The sequence below is a fragment of the Sinocyclocheilus rhinocerous genome, unplaced genomic scaffold (assembly GCF_001515625.1).
Source record: "Sinocyclocheilus rhinocerous isolate Xijiao unplaced genomic scaffold, SAMN03320098_v1.1 scaffold492, whole genome shotgun sequence".
Taxonomy (NCBI): Eukaryota; Metazoa; Chordata; class Actinopteri; order Cypriniformes; family Cyprinidae; genus Sinocyclocheilus; species Sinocyclocheilus rhinocerous.
Window position 1 is genome coordinate 120,344 of NW_015626069.1, and position 20,444 is coordinate 140,787.

The following is a 20,444-nucleotide window of genomic DNA, read 5'->3' on the forward strand; positions in this document are numbered from 1 at the left end:
TTATTTGTGTGCTAGATGCCAATCTAAGGACTATGTGTAAACAAGAAATGATATTAACTGCATGACAAATGTTATCTGGAGAGAAAGAGTGGCAGGTAATGAAGCTCGGTAGAAATACTGCACGGTTTATTTGTTTTGTTTCTACAAATTAACTAGCAAGGGAATTTTTCTTTCTTTGGATGACATCTGTAGACATATGTGACCACTTCTATTCATTTTACTTTCCCTTTCACATACATTAATTTCCCTTTGTAAATTGCAGAATATGACCAACCATGTCAAATTGTCTTGGCTGAGAATAACTATATAATATACGTGTGTATGTTTTTATTTGAGGCCTGTGGACACAGGTAGATCGGCCTTTGCTAATTTTGTTAGGCTAATCCACTACTTGGTACAGGACACAAAAGTAATCAACACTTAATTGTTTTCTGTCAAAATATATATATATATTTTACACCATCATTCAAAAGTTTGGAGTTAGTAAGATATTTTAATGTTGAAGTTTCTCATCAAGCTCATCAAGGCTGCATTTATTTGATCAAAAATACATTAAAACAGTAATATTGTAAAACATTATTGCAATATAAAATAACTGTTTTCTACTGTAATTTATTTTAAAATGTCATTTATTCCTGTGATGCAAAGCTGAATTTTCAGCATCATACTCCAGTCTTCAGTGTCACAAGATCCTTCAAAATCATTCTAATATGCTGATTTGCTGCTTAAGAAACATTGATTATTATCAATAATGAAAAAGGTTGTGCTGCTTAATATTTTTGTGGAAGCTGCTACATATTTTTCAGGATTATTTAATGTATACCGTCCCTTTAGATTAATTTAATGCATCCTTGCTGAACAGAATTTTTAAACAGTAGTGTATATTGAATGCAGATGAGAAAACAAAAAAAGTACAGTTATCACTTTAAATATATCATTCACTACTCATGACTTTCTGGTATATTTCATCTTCTCATACAATATTATGGCTTCTTATTAACATTACATTACAGACTAACACTCCATCCATTATATACGACCATATACATTAGATTACATGAAAGAATACTGTAGTTTTGCTCACACAACACCATCTACAGTAATAAACAAGAACACCATCACAGTCCATTGCTGAATTATACAGTGCGGTTCAAAACACACACTGTGTAATCACCATTTCAGTATCACTCCTTTTTCTTCTGTCACTTTACATATTCACTTTACAAATAAGAATAGCAGCACACATTCCTTTTTTACAGTAAGTTGATGTCATGTATATTTCGACAAACTATCTCTGAGAAACATATGCTTAGATGAAAATAACCGTTCATTGCAGTGCTTCAACAGAGGCACATTGGTCAAATTTCATTCATAATGCAAAAGAATACGGAGGTCCTGATCCAATGAGTTTACAAAATAAAAATGTCTGCAACTTGAAGGTCGCTCTTCATATTTTCTCCTTTCTTTGTTATTTTCCTGTATTGGTGCTTTTTTTATGAAGGTATTTCTGTGCAATCCCATAGGGCACATGGGCGGCAATGGCACCCATCTCTACAGCGCCCTCCACGTGAAACATCTGGTCATCAAAGTAGATGTGGGGCCGTATTTTCTCCAGCATGGGGCCTTTTGGTGCCCCGGCCAGGAAAAGAGCCTCATCTATCTCTAGTCCCCAGGCACGGAGAGTCTTTAAGGCACGGATGCCTGAGCTGGCTGCGCTGCGGGCCGTCACGAGGTAGGTGCGGATGGGACAGTCCAGACGGTGGCCTTTAGCATAGAATTTCTTCTGAAGTTTCCCGAGCACTTCCAGGAAACCTTTCAGTGGCCCCTGTGAGGTAGACAGATATATTAAACAGTATGTCTGTTGTAGCATCAACTACATTGAAGAACAAGGACACTCAGTCCGGTTGTCGGTTATATCTGCTAATTTAAAGATGGTGTGTCATTATTTACTCCACTAGTCGCAATGCCAAAATTATAATTCTAAAGGATTACAAAGAAATAATTCACCCAAAAATGAAAATTTGCTGAAAATTTGAGTTTGTTACTTCATCAGAACAGATTTGGAGAAATGTAGCATTACATCACTTGCTCACCAATGGATCCTCTGTCTGCAGTGAATGGGTGCCGTCAGAATGAGAGTCCAAACAGCTGATAAACACATCACAATAATACACAAGCAATCCATCCATTAATGTCTTGTGAAGTTCCTCTATATATAATAGAGTCCTCTACAAATAATATTGTTTTCTCTAGTTGTTTCGCCTGAATCAGGAGAGAAATATACATAAATCAAGCACCATTTTCAACAGTCCAAAACAGTTCTAAACAAATATGTCTGTGGATTTTGATGTGAAAAGACAACAGGGAATGAACTTTTTCACTGGAGGAAGTGTTATTATGAATTATGAATATTTTGGACAGAAGTGATGATTTAAAGTTAAAATACCTTAATGATGGATTTGTTTCTTACAAACATTCAGCTTTTTTCTTCACAAGACATTAACTGATGGACCGGAGTTGTGTGGATTAGTGTATTTTGTGATGTGTTTATCAGCTGTTTGGACTCTCTTTCTGACGGCACCCATTCACTGCAGAGGATCCTTTGGTGAGCAAGTGATGTAATGCTACATTTCTCCAAATCTGTTCCAATGAGGAAACAATCTAGCAATCATCTAAATCTTGGATGGCATGAGCATGAGTAAATTATCAGCAAATTTTCATTTTTGGGTGAACTATTCCTTTAAACATGCATTTTGCATTTGCTCTGTATCTCATTTAAAATATAAACAGATCAAACGGATAAAAATAAAAATGCATACATGATCTAACAATGTGTTTTCATTTTCCCTCTCATGCTCGAAGAACTTGTCCAGGCCGTGGGCTTTAAAAATACGCTCAGATTCATCAGAAAAAAGAACAGCGTCACCATCAAATGCCACTCTCAGCTGGGTCTCGGACACCTCAATTTGTTTTTCTGACATAAACATGGTGGCTGCTGCAATTCCTGTAAGAAAACACAAAGACAAAGATAAAGCTCACCAGCCTAAAGGAAAAAGCTGTGTGATGAATAACATTTAAAGGGTGTTCTTTAAAGACATTAGGACAGGACCCATTAGGCCTCAGTAAAACAAATAGGTCATTGGATTGTTAAATCGATGTGGAGTTCAATGCTTTCTCCCACTTCAGTTAGTTTTATTTAGCTTACTCACTATATGCAAGTTATTTATGCAATAATTAATATGATGACTGTAATATGTGAACAAAGCAACAGACAGTATGGTGCTCATGTGCTCAAAGGATCTTTAAATGGCAAACTGCAAAAGCAATTCCTTTGGAGTCACTATGACCAATAAGTAATTTAGCACTTTTCATAATTCACAATCATTGACAGGTTACCTCTTAATATACCACAAGTCTAATGTTTGTAAATCACCTGTTCATGATAAACTGGTTTCTTGGTAAGTTCACTTCATATGGTTTTGCTATACTGTGTTGTGACATTGAGACTGTACACCAATTCTGCATCATATACTATAACTTTTACTCACCATTTCTGCATCCAATTTGATTAAAAAAAAACTTTTTAAGCAACAATATTTAGCCAGAAAGAGTCCATGAATATTGTATTTATTAACATAACATCAAAGGTCTCTTGTAAGCACTTTGTGCACTGCTTGTTGCACAAAAATGTCACATGTATTCTTTGATTTACTGAATGTAACTGTGCTACAAGATGAAGTACTAGGCAGTTGCATGCGTTATCTCATATTTACTGTGTCCTAACCTTCAGCGAGGGCTTCCTGAACCTTTTCAGCATCGGCAGACAAATACAAGTTTGTATGCCATGCTTTCAGGTACCCAATGGGGCTGCTACCTCCTGTCATGCAGAACCGCTCAATGAATAGATCTGGGGATGAGAGAAGAATATTAAACAGCAATTTACATTTCATGAGAGCCAGATATTATTACATTTATGCATTTGGCAGACCCTTTTATCCATACGACTTACATTGCATTCAAGCTATTATTACACATTTAATCAGTTATTACCATAGCCAGCAGCTAGTCTAATGCTTTTTTGGCTGTTTTTATTTAGAATACACTCTCAGGAAAAAAGTACAAAAGTTGTCGCTGAGGCAGTACCCTTTCAAAAGGTACACCTTTGTACTTTATTTACCCATAAAGAGGTACCTTAAAGGTATATGTTAGTACTTTTTGAAAGGGTATGTACATGATCAAAACAGAATGTATATTGATCAGTAAATGTGGCTGATTTGGCAATCTATGGTTTATAGTGACACCTAGTGGTTTGGATGCAGTATTAAAAAAAAACAACTTTTCAGTTATCAGTGCCACTGTAGAAATGCTCTATTAGCTGTCAGCCATGAGTAATTTATTTACTGAGATAAAGCAAATATGATTCAGCTGGTCACGTGATCCCAAAATGGCCGTTCTTATGTCCATGTAAAATAAAACAACTGTTTTGAATCTTCCTCTCACATGGGTAGCTATACATTTACATACATTTATCAAAAGTAGTATTAGCTGTAGCTATATCTGTAAAAACCTTTTTAATGAGGGGAAAATGTCGTTAGAAATAAAGTAGGTTTTCCTTAAGTTATTTAAACAGTCAGTGTTTAAACAGTCACTGTTCTCAATTAGAAGATTTCACTATTTCGACACCTCATTTATGAACTGTTTAACAGATGGAAAGCTTAGACTGGTGGGAAATGTTGGGGTAATGTGCTTCTTTTAGCCTTTGACACATTAGTGCATGGGTGCCAGCTCAGTAAGACATCAGCAGCAGGTTTGATTTACATGACATGTCAAGCTAAGTTTCCCAGGAGTAAAGGATAAGGTACAGTCAGCTGATCATTATCGCAAAATGAACCCCTATCAGCATCCTGATGTAGAGTGGTGGGCTCTTGTATCATCCTGAAGGTGTTTATTTTGAGATAATGATAATAATTTTGCAATAACGCTACATTATTACACTTATACGACTACTTAGCAAATAAGTGAATACATGAACATGAAATATTGATTTATTTTATCATTTAAAAAATGAAACTGCTGAGTGCAGTAGGAGACATGAAACTAGCACCAAATAGGAGACTGGATGACAGGAACAGTGTCAAATATACAGTTTAGCCTTGTTATACAAAAATATGTGACCTGTGACCAGAGGATGCTGTGACTGACCAATTAGAATCAAGTATTGCTGAGAGCCAATAAATAAATAGATGTATGCAGTTCAGAGATGTAAAAAATGCTATGTGATTGGCTGATGACACCACAATACTTGTGACATCAAAGAAAGCAGGGGAAAAAATCATTTTCATATTATCAATTGCTATGTCTAAATAATTATACTATGTTTTAATAAAGTATGAATATGAAATAATAGTGATGTGAATGCATCTACAAGCTAATGGGGTTAATGTTCCCCAGTGAGATTAGCACAGAAACATGAGATACATTTTCAACACTCTTGATATTTTAGATCAAATAATCCTTCGCATGATCTGATTGGCTCTTGTTTTAAAGCCCAAAAAAATCTGGAAACTAATTATTGGGAATTAGATGAAAGAAAAATATATAGGCCCATTCTTGTATTCTTTTGTATGATTTTTGCTTTTTTTTCTTGCTGTGATGGGCTTTTGGAACTATTACAGCATTAGACTCACATTTATCATCTAACAAACATCTAGCATATTTCATGGTTCAGGACACAAAGTTCTGAATTCAAATACTTCTTGAAACATCAGTTCATATCCGCACATTTGTTGTTTTGTCCAAAGAGAGGCCAAAGGATGGAGAGACGTTTATTTTTTCTACAGTCAGCCACCGGAACGATCAAAACCAGTCCAGCTGGGGCGCTGCAGGGAACTGAGCAGGAAGTGGCTGGTTTGTGATACAAAGGTTAGAGGTGTCACATGCATCTCTGTGGGAAGATATGATTGGCCAGCTGGAGATTTATCTTCTAAGAAAACATTTGCATTTACAGTTTTGTGTCCTCAGAATCCTGTCATTACTTTGTATCCCATACCTTTGACTTATTGATTAATAATATAGCATAGCAGTCTACATTTTACTGTTTTATTGTTTATGATTTCATGCTGAGCTACCTTTATTCACATTTTACTGCCTTATATCAAAACGCAATTTTCTAAAAATGAATAATCATTATTTACTTACCTTCATGATCTTCTGTGAAACACAAAAGAAGATATTTTGAAGATTGTTGTTAACCAAATATTTTTAGTCTTTTATGTTCCACAGAAGAAAGAAAGTCATACAGGTTTGGAATGACATGAAAATGAGTAAATTATGACAGTTTTCATTTTTGGGTGAACTATCCCTTTAATAATTATCATTCTTTGTCAACATTGACCACCCAAGGATAGCATCGTGTTTACAAGAATGGACCTTTCTGACCATGTACATCTTTATGGAAGGTCAGCAATATACTTACTGTGGTAGTTGATGGTGTTGATGAGTCTGATGCCTACATGAGCATGGTTGTAGGTTACTAGCACAATGTCAAAAAGCTCCTCGCTATCTGGATAGAGCTCCCGCAACTGGCTATTTACTGCTTCCAGTGCCTGAGAAAACACAAAATAATGTGTCTAATCAAATGAAGCCATATTGTAGGCAGTTGATTACAGGGTGGGCAGTCAATTCTATTAAAGGAATAGTTCACCCAAAAATCTAAATTTGCTGAAAATTTACTCACCCTCAGGCCATCCAAGATGTAGATGAGTTTATTTGTTCATCAGAAAAGATTTGGAGAAATTTAGCATTACATCACTTGCATAGCAAGAGAAAGAGAGTCCAAACAGCTGACAAAAACATCACAATAATTCACAAGTAATCAAGTGTACAAGCTTTGGGTTTGTAATAAACAAAATTCATCATTAAGGTTTTTTTTTTTTACTTCAAGCCGTTGATTCTGCCTAAAATCAGTCATCTTGTCTGAATCAGGAGATAAATATGCACCCATCAAGCATACAACCGAAAACAGTTCAAAACCATTCTAAACAAATATGTGGATTTTAATGAGAGGACAACAGGGGATGGATTTTTGCACTGTTTTTGAAGTGTTATTGTGGATTATGGACTCAAGTGACTGTTTAAAGTTAAAGCATCTTAATGATGGATTTGTTTCTTACAAACATGCAGCTTTTCACTGATTCTGCCTAAAATCAGTCATCTTGTCTGAATCAGGAGATAAATATGCACCAATCAAGCATACAAGCAACAACAGTTCAAAACCATTCTAAACAAATATGTGGATTTTGATGAGAGGACAACAGTGGATGGACACTGTTTTTGAAGTGTTATTATGGATTATGGACTCATATTTTGGCCAGAAGTGACTGTTTAAAGTTCATCTTAATGATGGATTTGTTTCTTACAAACATGCAGCTTTTCACTTCACAAGATGTTAATTGATTAATTGTTAATTGGACTGGAGTGGATTACTTGTGGATTATTGTGATTATTTATCATTTGTTTGAACTCATCTGACGGCACCCATTCACTGCAGAGGATCCATTGGTGAGCAAGTGATGTAATGCTACATTTCTCCAAATCTGTTCCGATGAGGAAACAAACTCATCTATATTTTGTATGGGCTGAGGGTAAATTTTCAGCAAATTTTCATTTTTGGATGAACTATTCCTTTAAGGCAATGCCCTAGTATTTGTTTAAAAAAAATAACTTATAACTTGATAATGCATTATATTTTTCAGTCTTCAAATATCATTGTGCATTATTACCTTAACAAATGGGAATGCTGGGCCAGGAGCAAAGGGCTCATTTTCGTGCTCCACCTGATACCTGAGGTACTCCTCTATTCCTTTCTGCTCAAACACCTTCTGCTCTTTCTCTGTGCGGAACAGAACCCTCGACGACACAGCAATGGTGACCGCGTTCTCTGGTTTGGGCTGAATAGGGATGGTGAAAGAGCTGTGAGACATTCATCACCAATTTTGAGCATATAACAGACAAGTGCAGGGTACCTGGTTCCTGGTTGGCATGTGCACTGATTTCATAAAAGTGGCCTGTATGACTCATTCACTAAAGTTTTCTGAAGTCACATGATAGCTCCATGTGACAAATAGACTGAAATGTAAACTTTCAAATAATAATCTTCCTCTCCATTATAACTCTCAAATTCCATTTGTGTGATTTGAATATGCTCATTTAAATCTTGCATATTGCAATGCAATATAAGAATATGGTTATTTTAGTATTATTTATATACTATTAGTACTTTAATAATTTTAGTATTTAAATTTAAAATTTGTATTTACGTTTTTTCAAGTTTATGTTTTTCATCTAATATTTTGTTTGTTTGTTTGTTTGTTTGAGCTTTATTTCAATTAACAAAAAATATTTTTTATAGTTTTACTGGTTTTTAATATGTTTACTGGTGAACAATAACAACACTGTTCAATATAAGAACCAATAACATTTGGCATCATTGATTTCAAACCTGACAAGACATATTAAAAGTTCAAACTGAAGAATGAAAATTCTGTCATCATTAACTCAACTCCCTCTTTTTGTTTGGGTGAACAATGCACCACATGTGAATATATATATATATATATATATATATATATATATATACACACACACACATACATGATATGCACACATGAAAGGAGAAATTATTAAATAACAATGTCACTAGGGTTTGGCATGACTTCAGATGGCGTAAATATAGCCCAGAAGTCATACTGACCACTTGTTATAAAATTATGACAATTATTGCCTTTTTTGGGTGAACTATCCCTTTAAAAAGAGCTGGCAAGATTTAAATTTTGTGGAGTGCATAAAGCAGTTGAAAGAACAATATGAAATGCAATAGTCATCCACACACAGCAAGCAATCATGCGACATTACAGATTATCTCTTTAGGTGAGAATTAAGGCAAGAATAGCGTGATTAATGAAAAGGATCTCTGGTTTAAGAGTAGATCGGACAGGACCAGATAATTTGAGATTATCATCACAATAGCTCTATTCCCGAATTTGATTATTCAGTCAAAATTTCATATGCTGCCACACAGACCAATGAGAGTGATCCAGTGATCAAACTAAAATTAATTTCCAAGTAATGTTTCATACATGCTGGTGATGTATCAGGTGGTGTAGTTGGTAATGTGATTCCCAGGAGCAGAGCATAAAACATGTACAGTGCTTATGAGTCACATGGCCACACATCAGCTGACTGATGGCTGCTCAGTATGTCACAGGAAACCACCAGGAAGAGCAGGGCTAGTTAATTTTGGAAAGGGGCTACCGCATGACGCAGCCAGACCACTGTGCGTGCTGTTCAACATGCCCTCAACCGGGCGACAACCCTCCAGCCCGAGACGTGTACTGCCTGGGGGGGTTATGGGAAAAGGACAAGCCTGTGTAAATTGACCTGTGATGAGTTAAAAGTCTCTTTCCCCAAAGAACCGAGACCGATTCGTCATTCCAGATGAGCCGTGTCGCATCTCTCACTCGTGCTAGGAGATCCTGAGAGATTTGATCAGGACTGGAACATTTTTTGATGATAAGGTTAGGTATTTCAGGTGGTTATGGAAATGAGACATTACCAGGAAATGAGAGTGGATAAGCTGTTGGGTCAGTGGGGCCAGAATTTAACTATTCAGCACATTGATAGAGGGAACATTTACTCTAAAAGCCCTTTAAGTGAACATTGACCTGCTGTTTAGTATCTCTCTTAATTGTTTAAATTGCAACTTTGGTGCCCACTTACCAGCTATAAGTGATATTTTACCTGCAGATATTAGAGTTTTCTGAATCAAACAGAAACATAAAGGCAAAACACAGAGAAACAAATGAGTTAATGTTATGTGGAAAAAGTTGAGAATATGCAAACAATTAGGGTGTTTTTGGGGGGGGGGGAAATTGTTTAAAAAAAAGTAATTAAAGAAAGAAAGAAAGCTAGAGAAAAAAAGAAAAGAGAGGAAAGAGTCTGGCGTGTCCTAAAGACCAGTGGTTCTCAAACAGGGACTGGGGCCACTAGGCCAAAAAAAAAAAAATTATTATATGTGAGAACTTTAAAAGTGTGATTTCTGGGCCTGGAAAAGTAATAGAAATTGTTAAAATCTTTTAAAAAAATTTTAAAAATAAAATGATAGAAGTACCAGAAATACCTTGGGAGGTCTTCGAATATTGTCTTTGACAAGTGGGGCCATGAAGTCCAAAAAGTTGAGAACCGCTACTATAGACCATATTTTAGTGAAAAATAATATATTCCATTTTTTTTTCAAACATTTATATTCAAATTTGTATTCTGCATTATAAGTCACTAAACAAATTCGTAAATTTGTGAAATTCATGTTAATTTTTCTGATTGCATAAGTATATAATTTCTATAATTATATACTGTACATTTATATGTGTGCATGCGTGCGTGTGTGTGATAAGAAATGCATTAAAAATGATTTTCACTTCACTCTTAGTCTTAGATTTTTAGACACCACTGTGTGTGATATTGTGGTTATACTACTTATTCTACTTTTTCATTCTAACATTTTCTGTCTTTCATGTGTCAATCACAAGAAATCACAATTTTTAATGCATACAGCAAAAAATGTTGAATGCATTGCACAGGCACATCAAAACTTAAAGGTATACATCTCTTGCCTTTAGTTAAACCCCACTGCCAGACACACTAATATATCTACTGAAAAACATGGATTTTGAAATGAATTTTCTTTGCACCCAGTAATGTGACTTAAAAACACTGTCAAATGTACTAAAAGCACCATCAAACTGAGCTCTTAAAATGCATTAACATGTTTATTTGCGTAAGTCCATATTGTGGGTCAAAAGGTCATGCGTTTAGTAGAGCAAAGCAGAACAGATTGTTAATGAGACGGCAGAGATGAAAATCTGCATGACCCTTTGAAAATACTTACAAAGAATATGCCTCCCTCCACCTTCCTGGCCCGTCTCACAGGTCCCTTCATAAAATAACATTTCATATCAACCTCCACGTCACAGGTTTACAGATTTGCCTGTTATGTAATGCATATCACAATATATTTATTTTCTGAATGGATGAGATTGTCATGGTTGGAAATAAATAGGAAAACACCGGTAGAAAGCGAATACAACAGACGAGCCTTGTTGAGAAACGAACCACCAAACAATCCTATCATAGTGACCAACAACAATATTGGAAAATTTGCTTCTGATTCAGTAAATAACACTGTATTTCACTAAGACTCATGGGTAAGTGATATTGTAGCGCTTTGGAGTGGCTGTTCTTATAGAGGGGTTTAGCTCTCCTGTGGGGATGTGTTATATAAACCGTGTGCTTGACAAAGCTTGCTCATAGCATGCAGTGTTATTCATGGTTCAAACTCTTGATTTAAAGACACTTCTTACTGTCACAGATACAGTTACAGACACCACGGGGGGTTCAAGATTGAGTTTTAGTAGCAGCTCATCTCAGGAAATCATCTCCCGGTAAATAAACGAAGTAAAATCTGTGTTTTCTTTCCCTTTGACCAAGCAGAAACTGAAACTCCAGCTCTGCTCCTTTACACTGTGGTTACTCCTTAAAAATATGAAGTGGGCATAGAAAGTTACCATCCCTCTTGAAAAATGTTGTTATGTTGTCTCATAAAATAGGAGCAATTGTCCATTTTTATTTGGAAACTTTCACAATAAAGACCAGTTGATAGAAAACTGAACATTACTACAGTTTAAAACAACTGTTTTCTATAATAATTCACAGCAGCCATTACTTCAGTTTACAGTGTCACTTGATCCTTCAGCAATCATTCTAATATGCTGATTTGCTGCTCAGGAAATATTTCTTATTATTTATTCAATGTTTATTCAAGATTATTTTATTTAATCTATTTATTTAATAGAAAGTTCAAAGGAATAAAATCTATTTGAATGAATAAGATTTTTTACCTAACAATGTAAAAGTCTTTACTGTCACTTTTGATCAAATTAATGCATCCTTGCTGAATAAAAGTATGAATTTCTTTCAGAAAGGAAACATCTTACTGACTCCACACTTTTGAACAGTAGTGTCTGTTTTACAACATTTATTACTTAAATAACCAAATAAATGTAAATATTTAAATGTATATGTTTGTATATTATCATTTATATGTAGCTAATTCAGGTTCCCATAGACAACTTGACAACTAGTGTACATGCAGTAAATGAGCTGTAATGCCTCTCTGGTCAATACTGCTGAAAATATTCAATTGCTTTTTTGTATTCAAGACTATAAGGTATGTGTCTGAACAAAAAAAAAAAACAAAAAAAAAATCACCCACTCATAAAAGATATTTTACTTGGCTAATGTGTGTTCATACAGGTCAAAGTGTATGGGCTGGTGACTATCTATACCCACTAACTAGGTAAACTACTAGACAATGCTGGGAACAGGAACCAGGAATCACTTCTGGGTCAGTCTGGGGCAAGCAGTGCAAGTGTTGGAAACGGGAGAATACAAGAGTATAACAAAGAGGAGAATGGCATTGCAGGTTATTAATAGATCTGGAAAAGGCCAGTGACGCTTAGAGTGTGTATAGAGCTAAAGGCTACGGCGGAGAAGGGAATTATCCACATGGTGTTGACCAGCTGCCTGTTGCACACGCTAAGCTGATTTTATGTCTGTTAAAATGACTGTGCCATCCAAAGTGTATTTAATAACACGTGTAAAGTTCTCTAAGATACAAAACAAATGCACTAGGCCAGACAAAATCTCATATTATAAAGCTCTGCCCTTGGAGGCAATGTCACTATTTTATTCGCCACAACATATGACAGATGGCATTTCGATATATTTACGGTGGTGTTAGCAGAGTCTAAATAAGCAGTGGACGACTTAAAATGAGCTGCACCTGCTGAACCTCTGATGGCATTATCTCCTTTCATTAGTACTGTTACCTAATAGTGCTATCACCCCCTCCTGTCCCATTAAACCTGTTCTGTTTCTGTTTTACAAGCACAGACACCACAGCAGGCATCACAACATAAAATGCTATGCTCCTCTTTATGTTTTTGTAATTATATTTCATGTAATTATGCTGTTCTGACAAGCTACAGGTCACTATGAGGGGAAAGTGACTGGAAATGCGTCTGGAAAACTGACTGCTTTAAAAGTGGGCGCTGAAATACGTGCACTAATGTATGTACACACTTCACGCACTAAATAGCCAGCAAAAGTGTGACCTCACCAGAAAAAGAACAGAAGCGATAGGGAAAATCACATCACAATTAATGTTGTAGAGTTATCTATGCAAATATGATGCACAAACTGAATGTGAAACACTGAAATCACAAATGGGACACTTACTGGTTTGGGCTTCTTTGTAGAACCCACATTTTCATGGATATCCTTGCTGTCGTCCCAGGATGCTTTGCTATCACCGTTTGAAGCTGACGGGCAGGTTTTGGGCAAGGGGTCTTGCCCCTTCATGACCTGAACAGGGTCAAGACTCATTCTCCCCAACTCTTCTCATTAACGACACACTTATCCAGGGCTGTATCACGCTGTGCTGTTCTCTCTGTATACATGTACAGCCTCTCTTCCACACACAGTGTATGTCTCCAGCTTTAGGTAGCACGGTACAGCTGGTATCCAATGCTATACTCCTGATTCAGTGTCTAATGATAGTGCTGGCTTTGGTTCTATGCGGCTATATCCTCTCTACTCTGACGCTGTGCCTGCAATCTACTGCTGTGATGCGGTATGTGTTGATATCTGGCCCCTTCTCTCTTTCTTTCCCTCCCTTCCTACTCATCCCTCACTCATGCACATGACACCCTCCTCCCTTTCCCTCTATTCCCTGCTCTAATCTATCTGCATTTGCTCTCTCTTCCTCTCTCAAAATATAATATTCTGATTGGATCAGCATCTTGCAGCCAATGAATAACAGGTTTCCCTGACAGCTGTTCTTACTGGTCCATCCTCACAGACACAGACAGACAGACAGACAGACAGACAGATAGATAGATAGATAGATAGATAGATAGATAGATAGATAGCTCTGTTTTTTCTCCTCGCTATGCCCTTAATGCCATTGTAATGGGGTGAAATAGCCCATTACCCAATGATCAGTTGCTAGGCAGCACTTCGACCCAATGCACAATCTCGCCAGGGATTGGCTGTTTAGTTGGAGCCCTGACAGTAGCCCTGGGGCCAGGAGTGACAAACTGGCCACACTGTCCAGTGGTAGGCTGCCTTCTTCTGGGTGAAGAAAGAAATATATTCTCATTCTCAAGAATTCCACAATAGCAGTTTAAGTATGACATCTAGACATTCAGCATTGCAGTGTAATATTGCTTTTATATAATATTAGGTAATGTAAGTTTTGGCTAGTTAGTCTGTATATTTCCTACAAGTTTTGTGTGTCACCAAGCAACTCACAGACAGAAAGCTAGTCTGGCACAGCATATTAGTGGTGCGGAGATAGATTTCCCCTTCCCATTCAAAGTGCTGTGTAATCATTCATGTACAGAATCACTCTGGGCTTTCCATTTCCCAATTTAGGGGACAAACCAACTCTAGGCAAATTCTGCTCCTCGCTCTCTATGTACCGCTTCTGGTTTGTGAACAAGTGGAGTGATAAGTGAAATGACCCAGTGTTGTAGGCTAGCCTACTCTGAAACACTGCTCTGCCAATCATAGCAAAGAACTGGAACTAACTAATTGTACTAACTGAACACTATTATATGTTTGAATCTGCCACTCCAGCCACATTTCTCCCCATAGGAACAGGCGAAGAGGAGATTTTATATGTTTTAAATGTTTTATATGTTTTAATTATAATCATGTTTTATAAATATGAAACAAAATGAAATCCACTGAAACTCTCAAAGTGGCTTTTGAATCGATTCATGATGTTAATGCAGTTGTACGATTTATTTTCTGCTTAAACACTGTAAATGAGAGTCTTCATTGTGCTATATAGAGATCGTAGGACTTTTATTTTGAAGTACCGTTTGTCGTGGAAAATCCCACACGTCAGCTAGCTTTACATCGTTGTTAGCGGCGGCACGGAAAGACAGATAGTGCTTCCTGAAAGTCCAAACAAAACATGCGTTATTGCCCGAATCCTTAAGTTTTGAGCAAACAAAGTGTTTGAAATTAATCGGAAATTACCTGTTCATTAGAATAACAAAAAATGGAGCATTCGGTGCCCAAAAAGTAAGTGAAAAGATCAGCTCGGCTAACCAGCTATCAGTCAGGCTAATATTTACAGGCCTCGTCTTACTAACCAAAATGAAACTAAAGATCAGTCAACGAATTAGAATAGATTTTTGGGTTCATATCTTAATGTTCGTAATTAACTATATCTACAAGACCAGTTGTTGTTATTTTTATTGGTGTATATGTAAGTTTAGGTCACATTTTAACTTCTGTCTGGAACCATGGCGTTTTATGAGTTAAATAAACTACGATTGTGTTTATTCATGACAGTAAGCTGAAGAAACTCAGTGAAGACAGTCTTACCAAGCAGCCAGAGGAAGTGTTTGATGTCCTTGAAAAGCTTGGAGAAGGGTGTGTATTAACAGTATACTTAAGTGATGTTGAATGGATAAATCTTGAATAAGAATTTCACACAATGAATGATTTTTGGTTCAGATCATATGGCAGTGTTTTTAAAGCCATTCACAAGGAATCAGGCCAGGTTGTGGCCATTAAACAGGTTCCTGTCGAATCAGACCTGCAGGAGATCATCAAAGAGATCTCCATAATGCAGCAATGTGACAGGTAAAACAGCCCATTAATGAATAATAAGTAACATTTTATTAATAAAATTATTGGCCCTATATGAAACATTTCCCAACACTGCAATTTTTTTTAACAGTCCTTATGTAGTGAAGTACTATGGCAGCTATTTCAAGAACACAGATCTGTGGATTGTGATGGAGTACTGTGGCGCTGGATCTGTGTCCGATATCATCAGACTGCGCAACAAAACGGTAAATAAAAATACAACTATAAATTCACTATACAGCTTCAACACATGGTTAATTACACAATTTCTTTTTCTCTTGACAAGCTCACAGAGGATGAGATCGCCACAGTCCTCAAATCCACCTTGAAAGGTCTGGAGTATCTCCATTTCATGAGGAAAATCCACAGGGACATCAAAGCAGGGAATATTCTCCTCAACACAGAAGGCCATGCTAAACTAGCTGATTTCGGAGTGGCTGGACAACTTACTGTGAGTATTAAAACTATCTGGTTTAATGTAGGGATGCTCCGATCCACCTTTTTCGCCTCCGATACCGATTCCGATACCTAGGGTTCGGTATTGACCGATATTGATCCGATACCAGTGAATCACTATCGGAGCCGATACCCGATATGAATATCTGATCGGCGCATCCCTAGTTTAATGTAGAACTTGCAGTAACTACTAGTTAAAGGTTTGAACATTACTCAACATTTTTATTAAAATTTTCCATATTTTAGAATAATAGTAAAGTAATTAAAATATAAAACATCCAGAACTTTTTGCTTGTTTGTCTGTTTTTTTTTTTCATTGTTATTTGTTGAATAATAAAAAAACAATAAAAATAATTAGTGTAATTCCATAGCTTTGAAATGATATGTATTGTGAAAAGTACATAAATTGAACATGGAAGTGTGGGAATTCTATTGTTTTAAACAAATAAATTTAGTATTTTTAGCTTCTTCAAAAACCGCCTCACTTTTTCTTTATTATTGAGTCCAAATCATCCATTTAAACAATTACATTTTCGTTTAGTAAAAACAAAACAAAAAAATTATAATATATAAATTATTTATATATCATTTACATAAAATTCATAAGCATTTAAGCGTAAGCATCCAAATCCAATTTCTCTCAGCCATGATCATCTAAGATCAATTTCGGTCAAGTGTATCCAAACTGGTCGTGTATATCATGTTTCAACGAACTAATCATGTTTTTTTTATAATGACCACAAAAGGACACAATGGCGAAGAGAAACACAGTTATAGGAACACCCTTCTGGATGGCCCCTGAAGTAATCCAGGAGATCGGCTACAACTGCGTGGCAGATATCTGGTCTCTCGGCATCACATCCATAGAAATGGCCGAAGGAAAGCCTCCTTATGCAGACATTCATCCAATGAGAGTGAGTGGAACAAGTCCTTGATGCGCAATTTTGACAAGAGAAAATGGTTGGTGATGGTGTCTTGTTTTGTCTCTTTGTGTCATCAGGCTATTTTTATGATCCCCACAAACCCTCCACCCACTTTCCGCAAGCCAGAGCTGTGGAGTGACGAATTCACAGATTTTGTGAAGAAATGTCTGGTGAAGAACCCTGAGCAGAGAGCGACAGCCACTCAACTGCTGCAGGTATAGGAAGAGCCAAAAATATTGCTAACTACTAGTTCCTGTCTGTGATTCATACAGTTATTTATTCATTCTCTATTTTATTTTATTTATTTATTTTCCATCGAAGTCGTGAAAATAAACATCTGGTATGCTTTTCATTGTCTATTCTGCAGCATCCATTTATAATCAGTGCTAAGCCGGTGACCATCCTGAGAGACCTGATCACAGAGGCCATGGAGATGAAGGCCAAGAGACAACAGGAGCAGCAGAGAGAGCTGGAGGAGGATGACGAGAACTCTGTGAGATAATTCACCAACGTTGCATATTAGTTGTACAGTGTGTGTTTTAGCTGATGTCGTATGTGACTGAATTGTGCAGGACGAAGAAGTGGAGGTGGATTCCCACACCATGGTGAAGTCTAGTTCAGAGAGCGCTGGCACCATGAGAGCCACCGGCACTATGAGCGACGGTGCTCAGACCATGATCGAGCATGGCGGCACCATGCTGGAGTCTGACCTGGGAACCATGGTGATCAACAGCGATGATGAAGATGAGGAAGATCTCGGCTCGATGAAGAGTGAGCGTTTATGTCTTTTTCTTTACATTAACACTTTTGTGCTGCTTTGAGAAATGTTTAATCTGATGTGTTTTCCTCTAAATAGGAAATCCTACATCTCAGCAAATTCAGCGTCCATCCTTCATGGACTACTTTGACAAACAAGACTCAAATAAAGCACAAGAGGGTTACAATCACAACCAACAGGACCCATGCTTAATTTCCAAGACCGCTTTTCCTGATAATTGGAAAGTTCCGCAAGATGGAGATTTTGATTTTGTAAGTGCTCTTATGGTGTTCTTTTGATTCGTTGTTTATGCATAAAGCTGAATGAAATGATTCACTGTTTGTTTCGGTCTGTGAAGCTGAAAAACCTCGATTTTGAGGAGCTCCAGATGCGCCTTTCTGCTCTGGACCCCATGATGGAGCGAGAGATTGAAGATCTGCGGCAGCGCTACACGGCCAAGAGGCAACCCATTCTTGATGCCATGGATGCGAAGAAACGCCGGCAGCAGAACTTCTAACCGACTTCACAGATGCTGAAGCTTCAAAGCTGGCTGGCCAGATCTTATGTCCCCTCCTGTGTTCAATCTTTGTACTGATGCATCTTATTCTAGACTCCTGCTGTTTGTACATTTGAAGAAGGTCCCAGTGGATGTATAAAACATAAAATTACTATTTTCTTTTTTAATTCAAATTCATAATATTAAGAGTTCATTCTAAACTGAACAAATTATTCACAATCTTAACCAGTCTCACCCTATATTATGACGTTTAGGCTTTTCTTCTCTAGCTTTCAAAATCAAATTCAGCCATCTCTATATCTGTGGTTTGTACTTTCTTAATACTATAAATGAATCCAAGGCAAAAATTACTGTGAAAATGTGAAGTTTTGTGACTGAATTCATAAGAAATGCTGGTTGGACTGCTGCAAAGTAATTTTTAGGTGTGAATGGATTGCTAAACCAAAGACAATCAAAAGTAAAGAATGCCTTCGAGCGCTTGATAACCCTCTTTTTGAAGTTTGCATCACCAAGCTATATGTTAGTATTCTGCTAATATGGGACCATGTTACAGTAGAGATGCCACAGTTTTGTTTGTCATCTTTACTGGTATTAATTTAGAGAGAAACGGGACCATTCCTGCAGCTATGCTTCCAATCCCATCAAAATTCCTCGTCAGCACAAAGTAGGGTTTAAAACATCTGTCCACAGCTTTGTAAATATGCATGGCTTGTTTATGCTGAATGTCATTTTCTCGGTTTCTGTGTGACGTCTTCCCTATGTTCTCTTCACTGCCACTGGCTTCTTGATAACTTGTGGCAAATATTTGTGTGAGGAAGTGAGAACTACTTTTCCTGTGCCCCATTTTAAAGTTCTCACTTTATCTCAGGGGTTGCTCGACTTTGAACGGTCTCTCTTTCTTCTGGTCTTTTTGGTCATTTCAATGCAGTGATTTTGTGTTTCTCATTATGGTAATGGTACCATCATTACTAGGCCTATTGAGTCTCTCCATACCTACCAAAAGCAATACAGCAACTCAAGGACATAGTAATGTAACAATGCCAGTAATGTGAATGACCTAAACCAGTTGCTGAATCTTTTCAGAGAAGGATGAGTTGTTTTAAATAGACATTAAAATGACTCGCAATGTTTATGCCCTGATTGTGGACTGATGAAGTCTATAAATCTGAGTTGGTTTGAAGTATAGTCTGCTAATGATTTTTCTTTTTTACAAAAGCTTATTCATAAAATAGTTAGGGACTTTACCAATGCCTTACATTTCCTGCAGTTGTGAGTTATATCAGTTTTATTTCATACTCTGACATTTATATAGGCACATTTTTACTGAACACTCTATAATTTATTGTGTATTATTCATAATGTATGTTATTTTTTGCACTCTGCCTAGAGTTTTTGAATAAAGGTCTGTTACTTGTCTCCTTGAACCCTATGTGGACTTATTTACCAACAGTTTTTTTATATATTGTTAAATATATGGGGAACACTGTTAAAACACTATAAAATACACAGACAAACCTGGAAACAAAAGGAGCATTTAAATTGAGTACAACAAAAATAATAAAATGTTCTAGTTTTTCTCAGCTCCAAAATATTTTTTCAATTAGAAATTCGTTTTGAGAGCAAATGTCACTATAATTTCAAAATAACTTTTTTCAGTTGCAAAAGCATTATACTTGTTTTATATTATACTACAAGCCATTTATTTAAACTATGAACACTAAAAACTACAATAATTAAGCTACTATTTATGAAATTACATTTAGGCCTACAAACCATAAAAAAACAAAGATATTGAACTTCTTGACAGGTTACACGAACTACCGTAATCACTCAATTACACAGAGCTCTGCTTTATTCTGCCAAGTGATAACTACTCTATTTATACACAAAGACTTGAATCAGCTTGTTTAACCGTGTATGCTTTGTCTACCATTTATTTCCTTAATTTTTTCCCCCAAATATAGTTCCATTCTGTGTGACATGTTATTGAATAATCGTAATTACACATGCA

The 20,444-nt window shown here is 36.5% G+C and overlaps 2 protein-coding genes and 1 long non-coding RNA gene across 6 annotated transcripts; 2 read left to right on the top strand and 1 right to left on the bottom strand.

Moving 5' to 3' along the window:
• Positions 1–857: 857 nt before the first annotated feature.
• On the bottom strand, positions 858–13,814 carry LOC107710055 (cytosolic 5'-nucleotidase 1A-like). 4 transcript variants are annotated; one of them, XM_016514769.1, is made up of 8 exons: positions 13,354–13,369; positions 13,198–13,205; positions 10,946–10,990; positions 7,782–7,949; positions 6,476–6,605; positions 3,785–3,907; positions 2,820–3,004; positions 858–1,825 (listed from the first exon to the last, which is right to left on the bottom strand). In XM_016514769.1, coding segments are annotated over exons 1-8 (1,017 nt in total). In that variant the 5' UTR covers positions 13,355–13,369; the 3' UTR covers positions 858–1,468. The 4 variants fall into 4 exon arrangements, with proteins under 4 accessions (XP_016370255.1, XP_016370242.1, XP_016370247.1 ...); XM_016514756.1 differs by lacking the exon at positions 13,198–13,205 and having other exon boundaries at positions 13,354–13,814; XM_016514761.1 differs by lacking the exons at positions 10,946–10,990; positions 13,198–13,205 and having other exon boundaries at positions 13,354–13,813.
• Positions 3,960–5,677, top strand: LOC107710080 (uncharacterized). Its single transcript, XR_001636556.1, has 2 exons — positions 3,960–4,835; positions 4,942–5,677. It is a non-coding gene; the product is annotated as an uncharacterized LOC107710080 (long non-coding RNA).
• A 1,206-nt stretch (positions 13,815–15,020) lies between the features above and the next one.
• LOC107710087 (serine/threonine-protein kinase 3-like) lies at positions 15,021–19,857 on the top strand. The gene is made up of 11 exons (XM_016514796.1): positions 15,021–15,207; positions 15,481–15,561; positions 15,646–15,774; positions 15,872–15,986; positions 16,067–16,231; positions 16,983–17,150; positions 17,237–17,374; positions 17,527–17,652; positions 17,732–17,930; positions 18,016–18,188; positions 18,275–19,857. Exons 1-11 carry the CDS (start codon positions 15,185–15,187, stop codon positions 18,431–18,433), a joined length of 1,476 nt encoding a protein of 491 aa, XP_016370282.1. The 5' UTR covers positions 15,021–15,184; the 3' UTR covers positions 18,434–19,857.
• Positions 19,858–20,444: the final 587 nt, after the last annotated feature.

Excerpts from the sequence above, each read along its gene's own strand:
- LOC107710055 (XM_016514756.1), bottom strand. The coding sequence starts at position 13,500 with ATGAGTCTTGACCCTGTTCAGGTCATGAAGGGGCAAGACCCCTTGCCC. Across the intron at positions 10,991-13,353 it reads CTACAAAGAAGCCCAAACCA|GGACCTGTGAGACGGGCCAG; the intron begins GTAAGTGTCCCA and ends TATTTTATGAAG. Across the intron at positions 1,826-2,819 it reads AAAACACATTGTTAGATCAT|GGGCCACTGAAAGGTTTCCT; the intron begins GTATGCATTTTT and ends TCTACCTCACAG.
- LOC107710087 (XM_016514796.1), top strand. The coding sequence starts at position 15,185 with ATGGAGCATTCGGTGCCCAAAAA. Across the intron at positions 15,208-15,480 it reads GAGCATTCGGTGCCCAAAAA|TAAGCTGAAGAAACTCAGTG; the intron begins GTAAGTGAAAAG and ends TATTCATGACAG. Across the intron at positions 17,151-17,236 it reads CAGACATTCATCCAATGAGA|GCTATTTTTATGATCCCCAC; the intron begins GTGAGTGGAACA and ends TTGTGTCATCAG.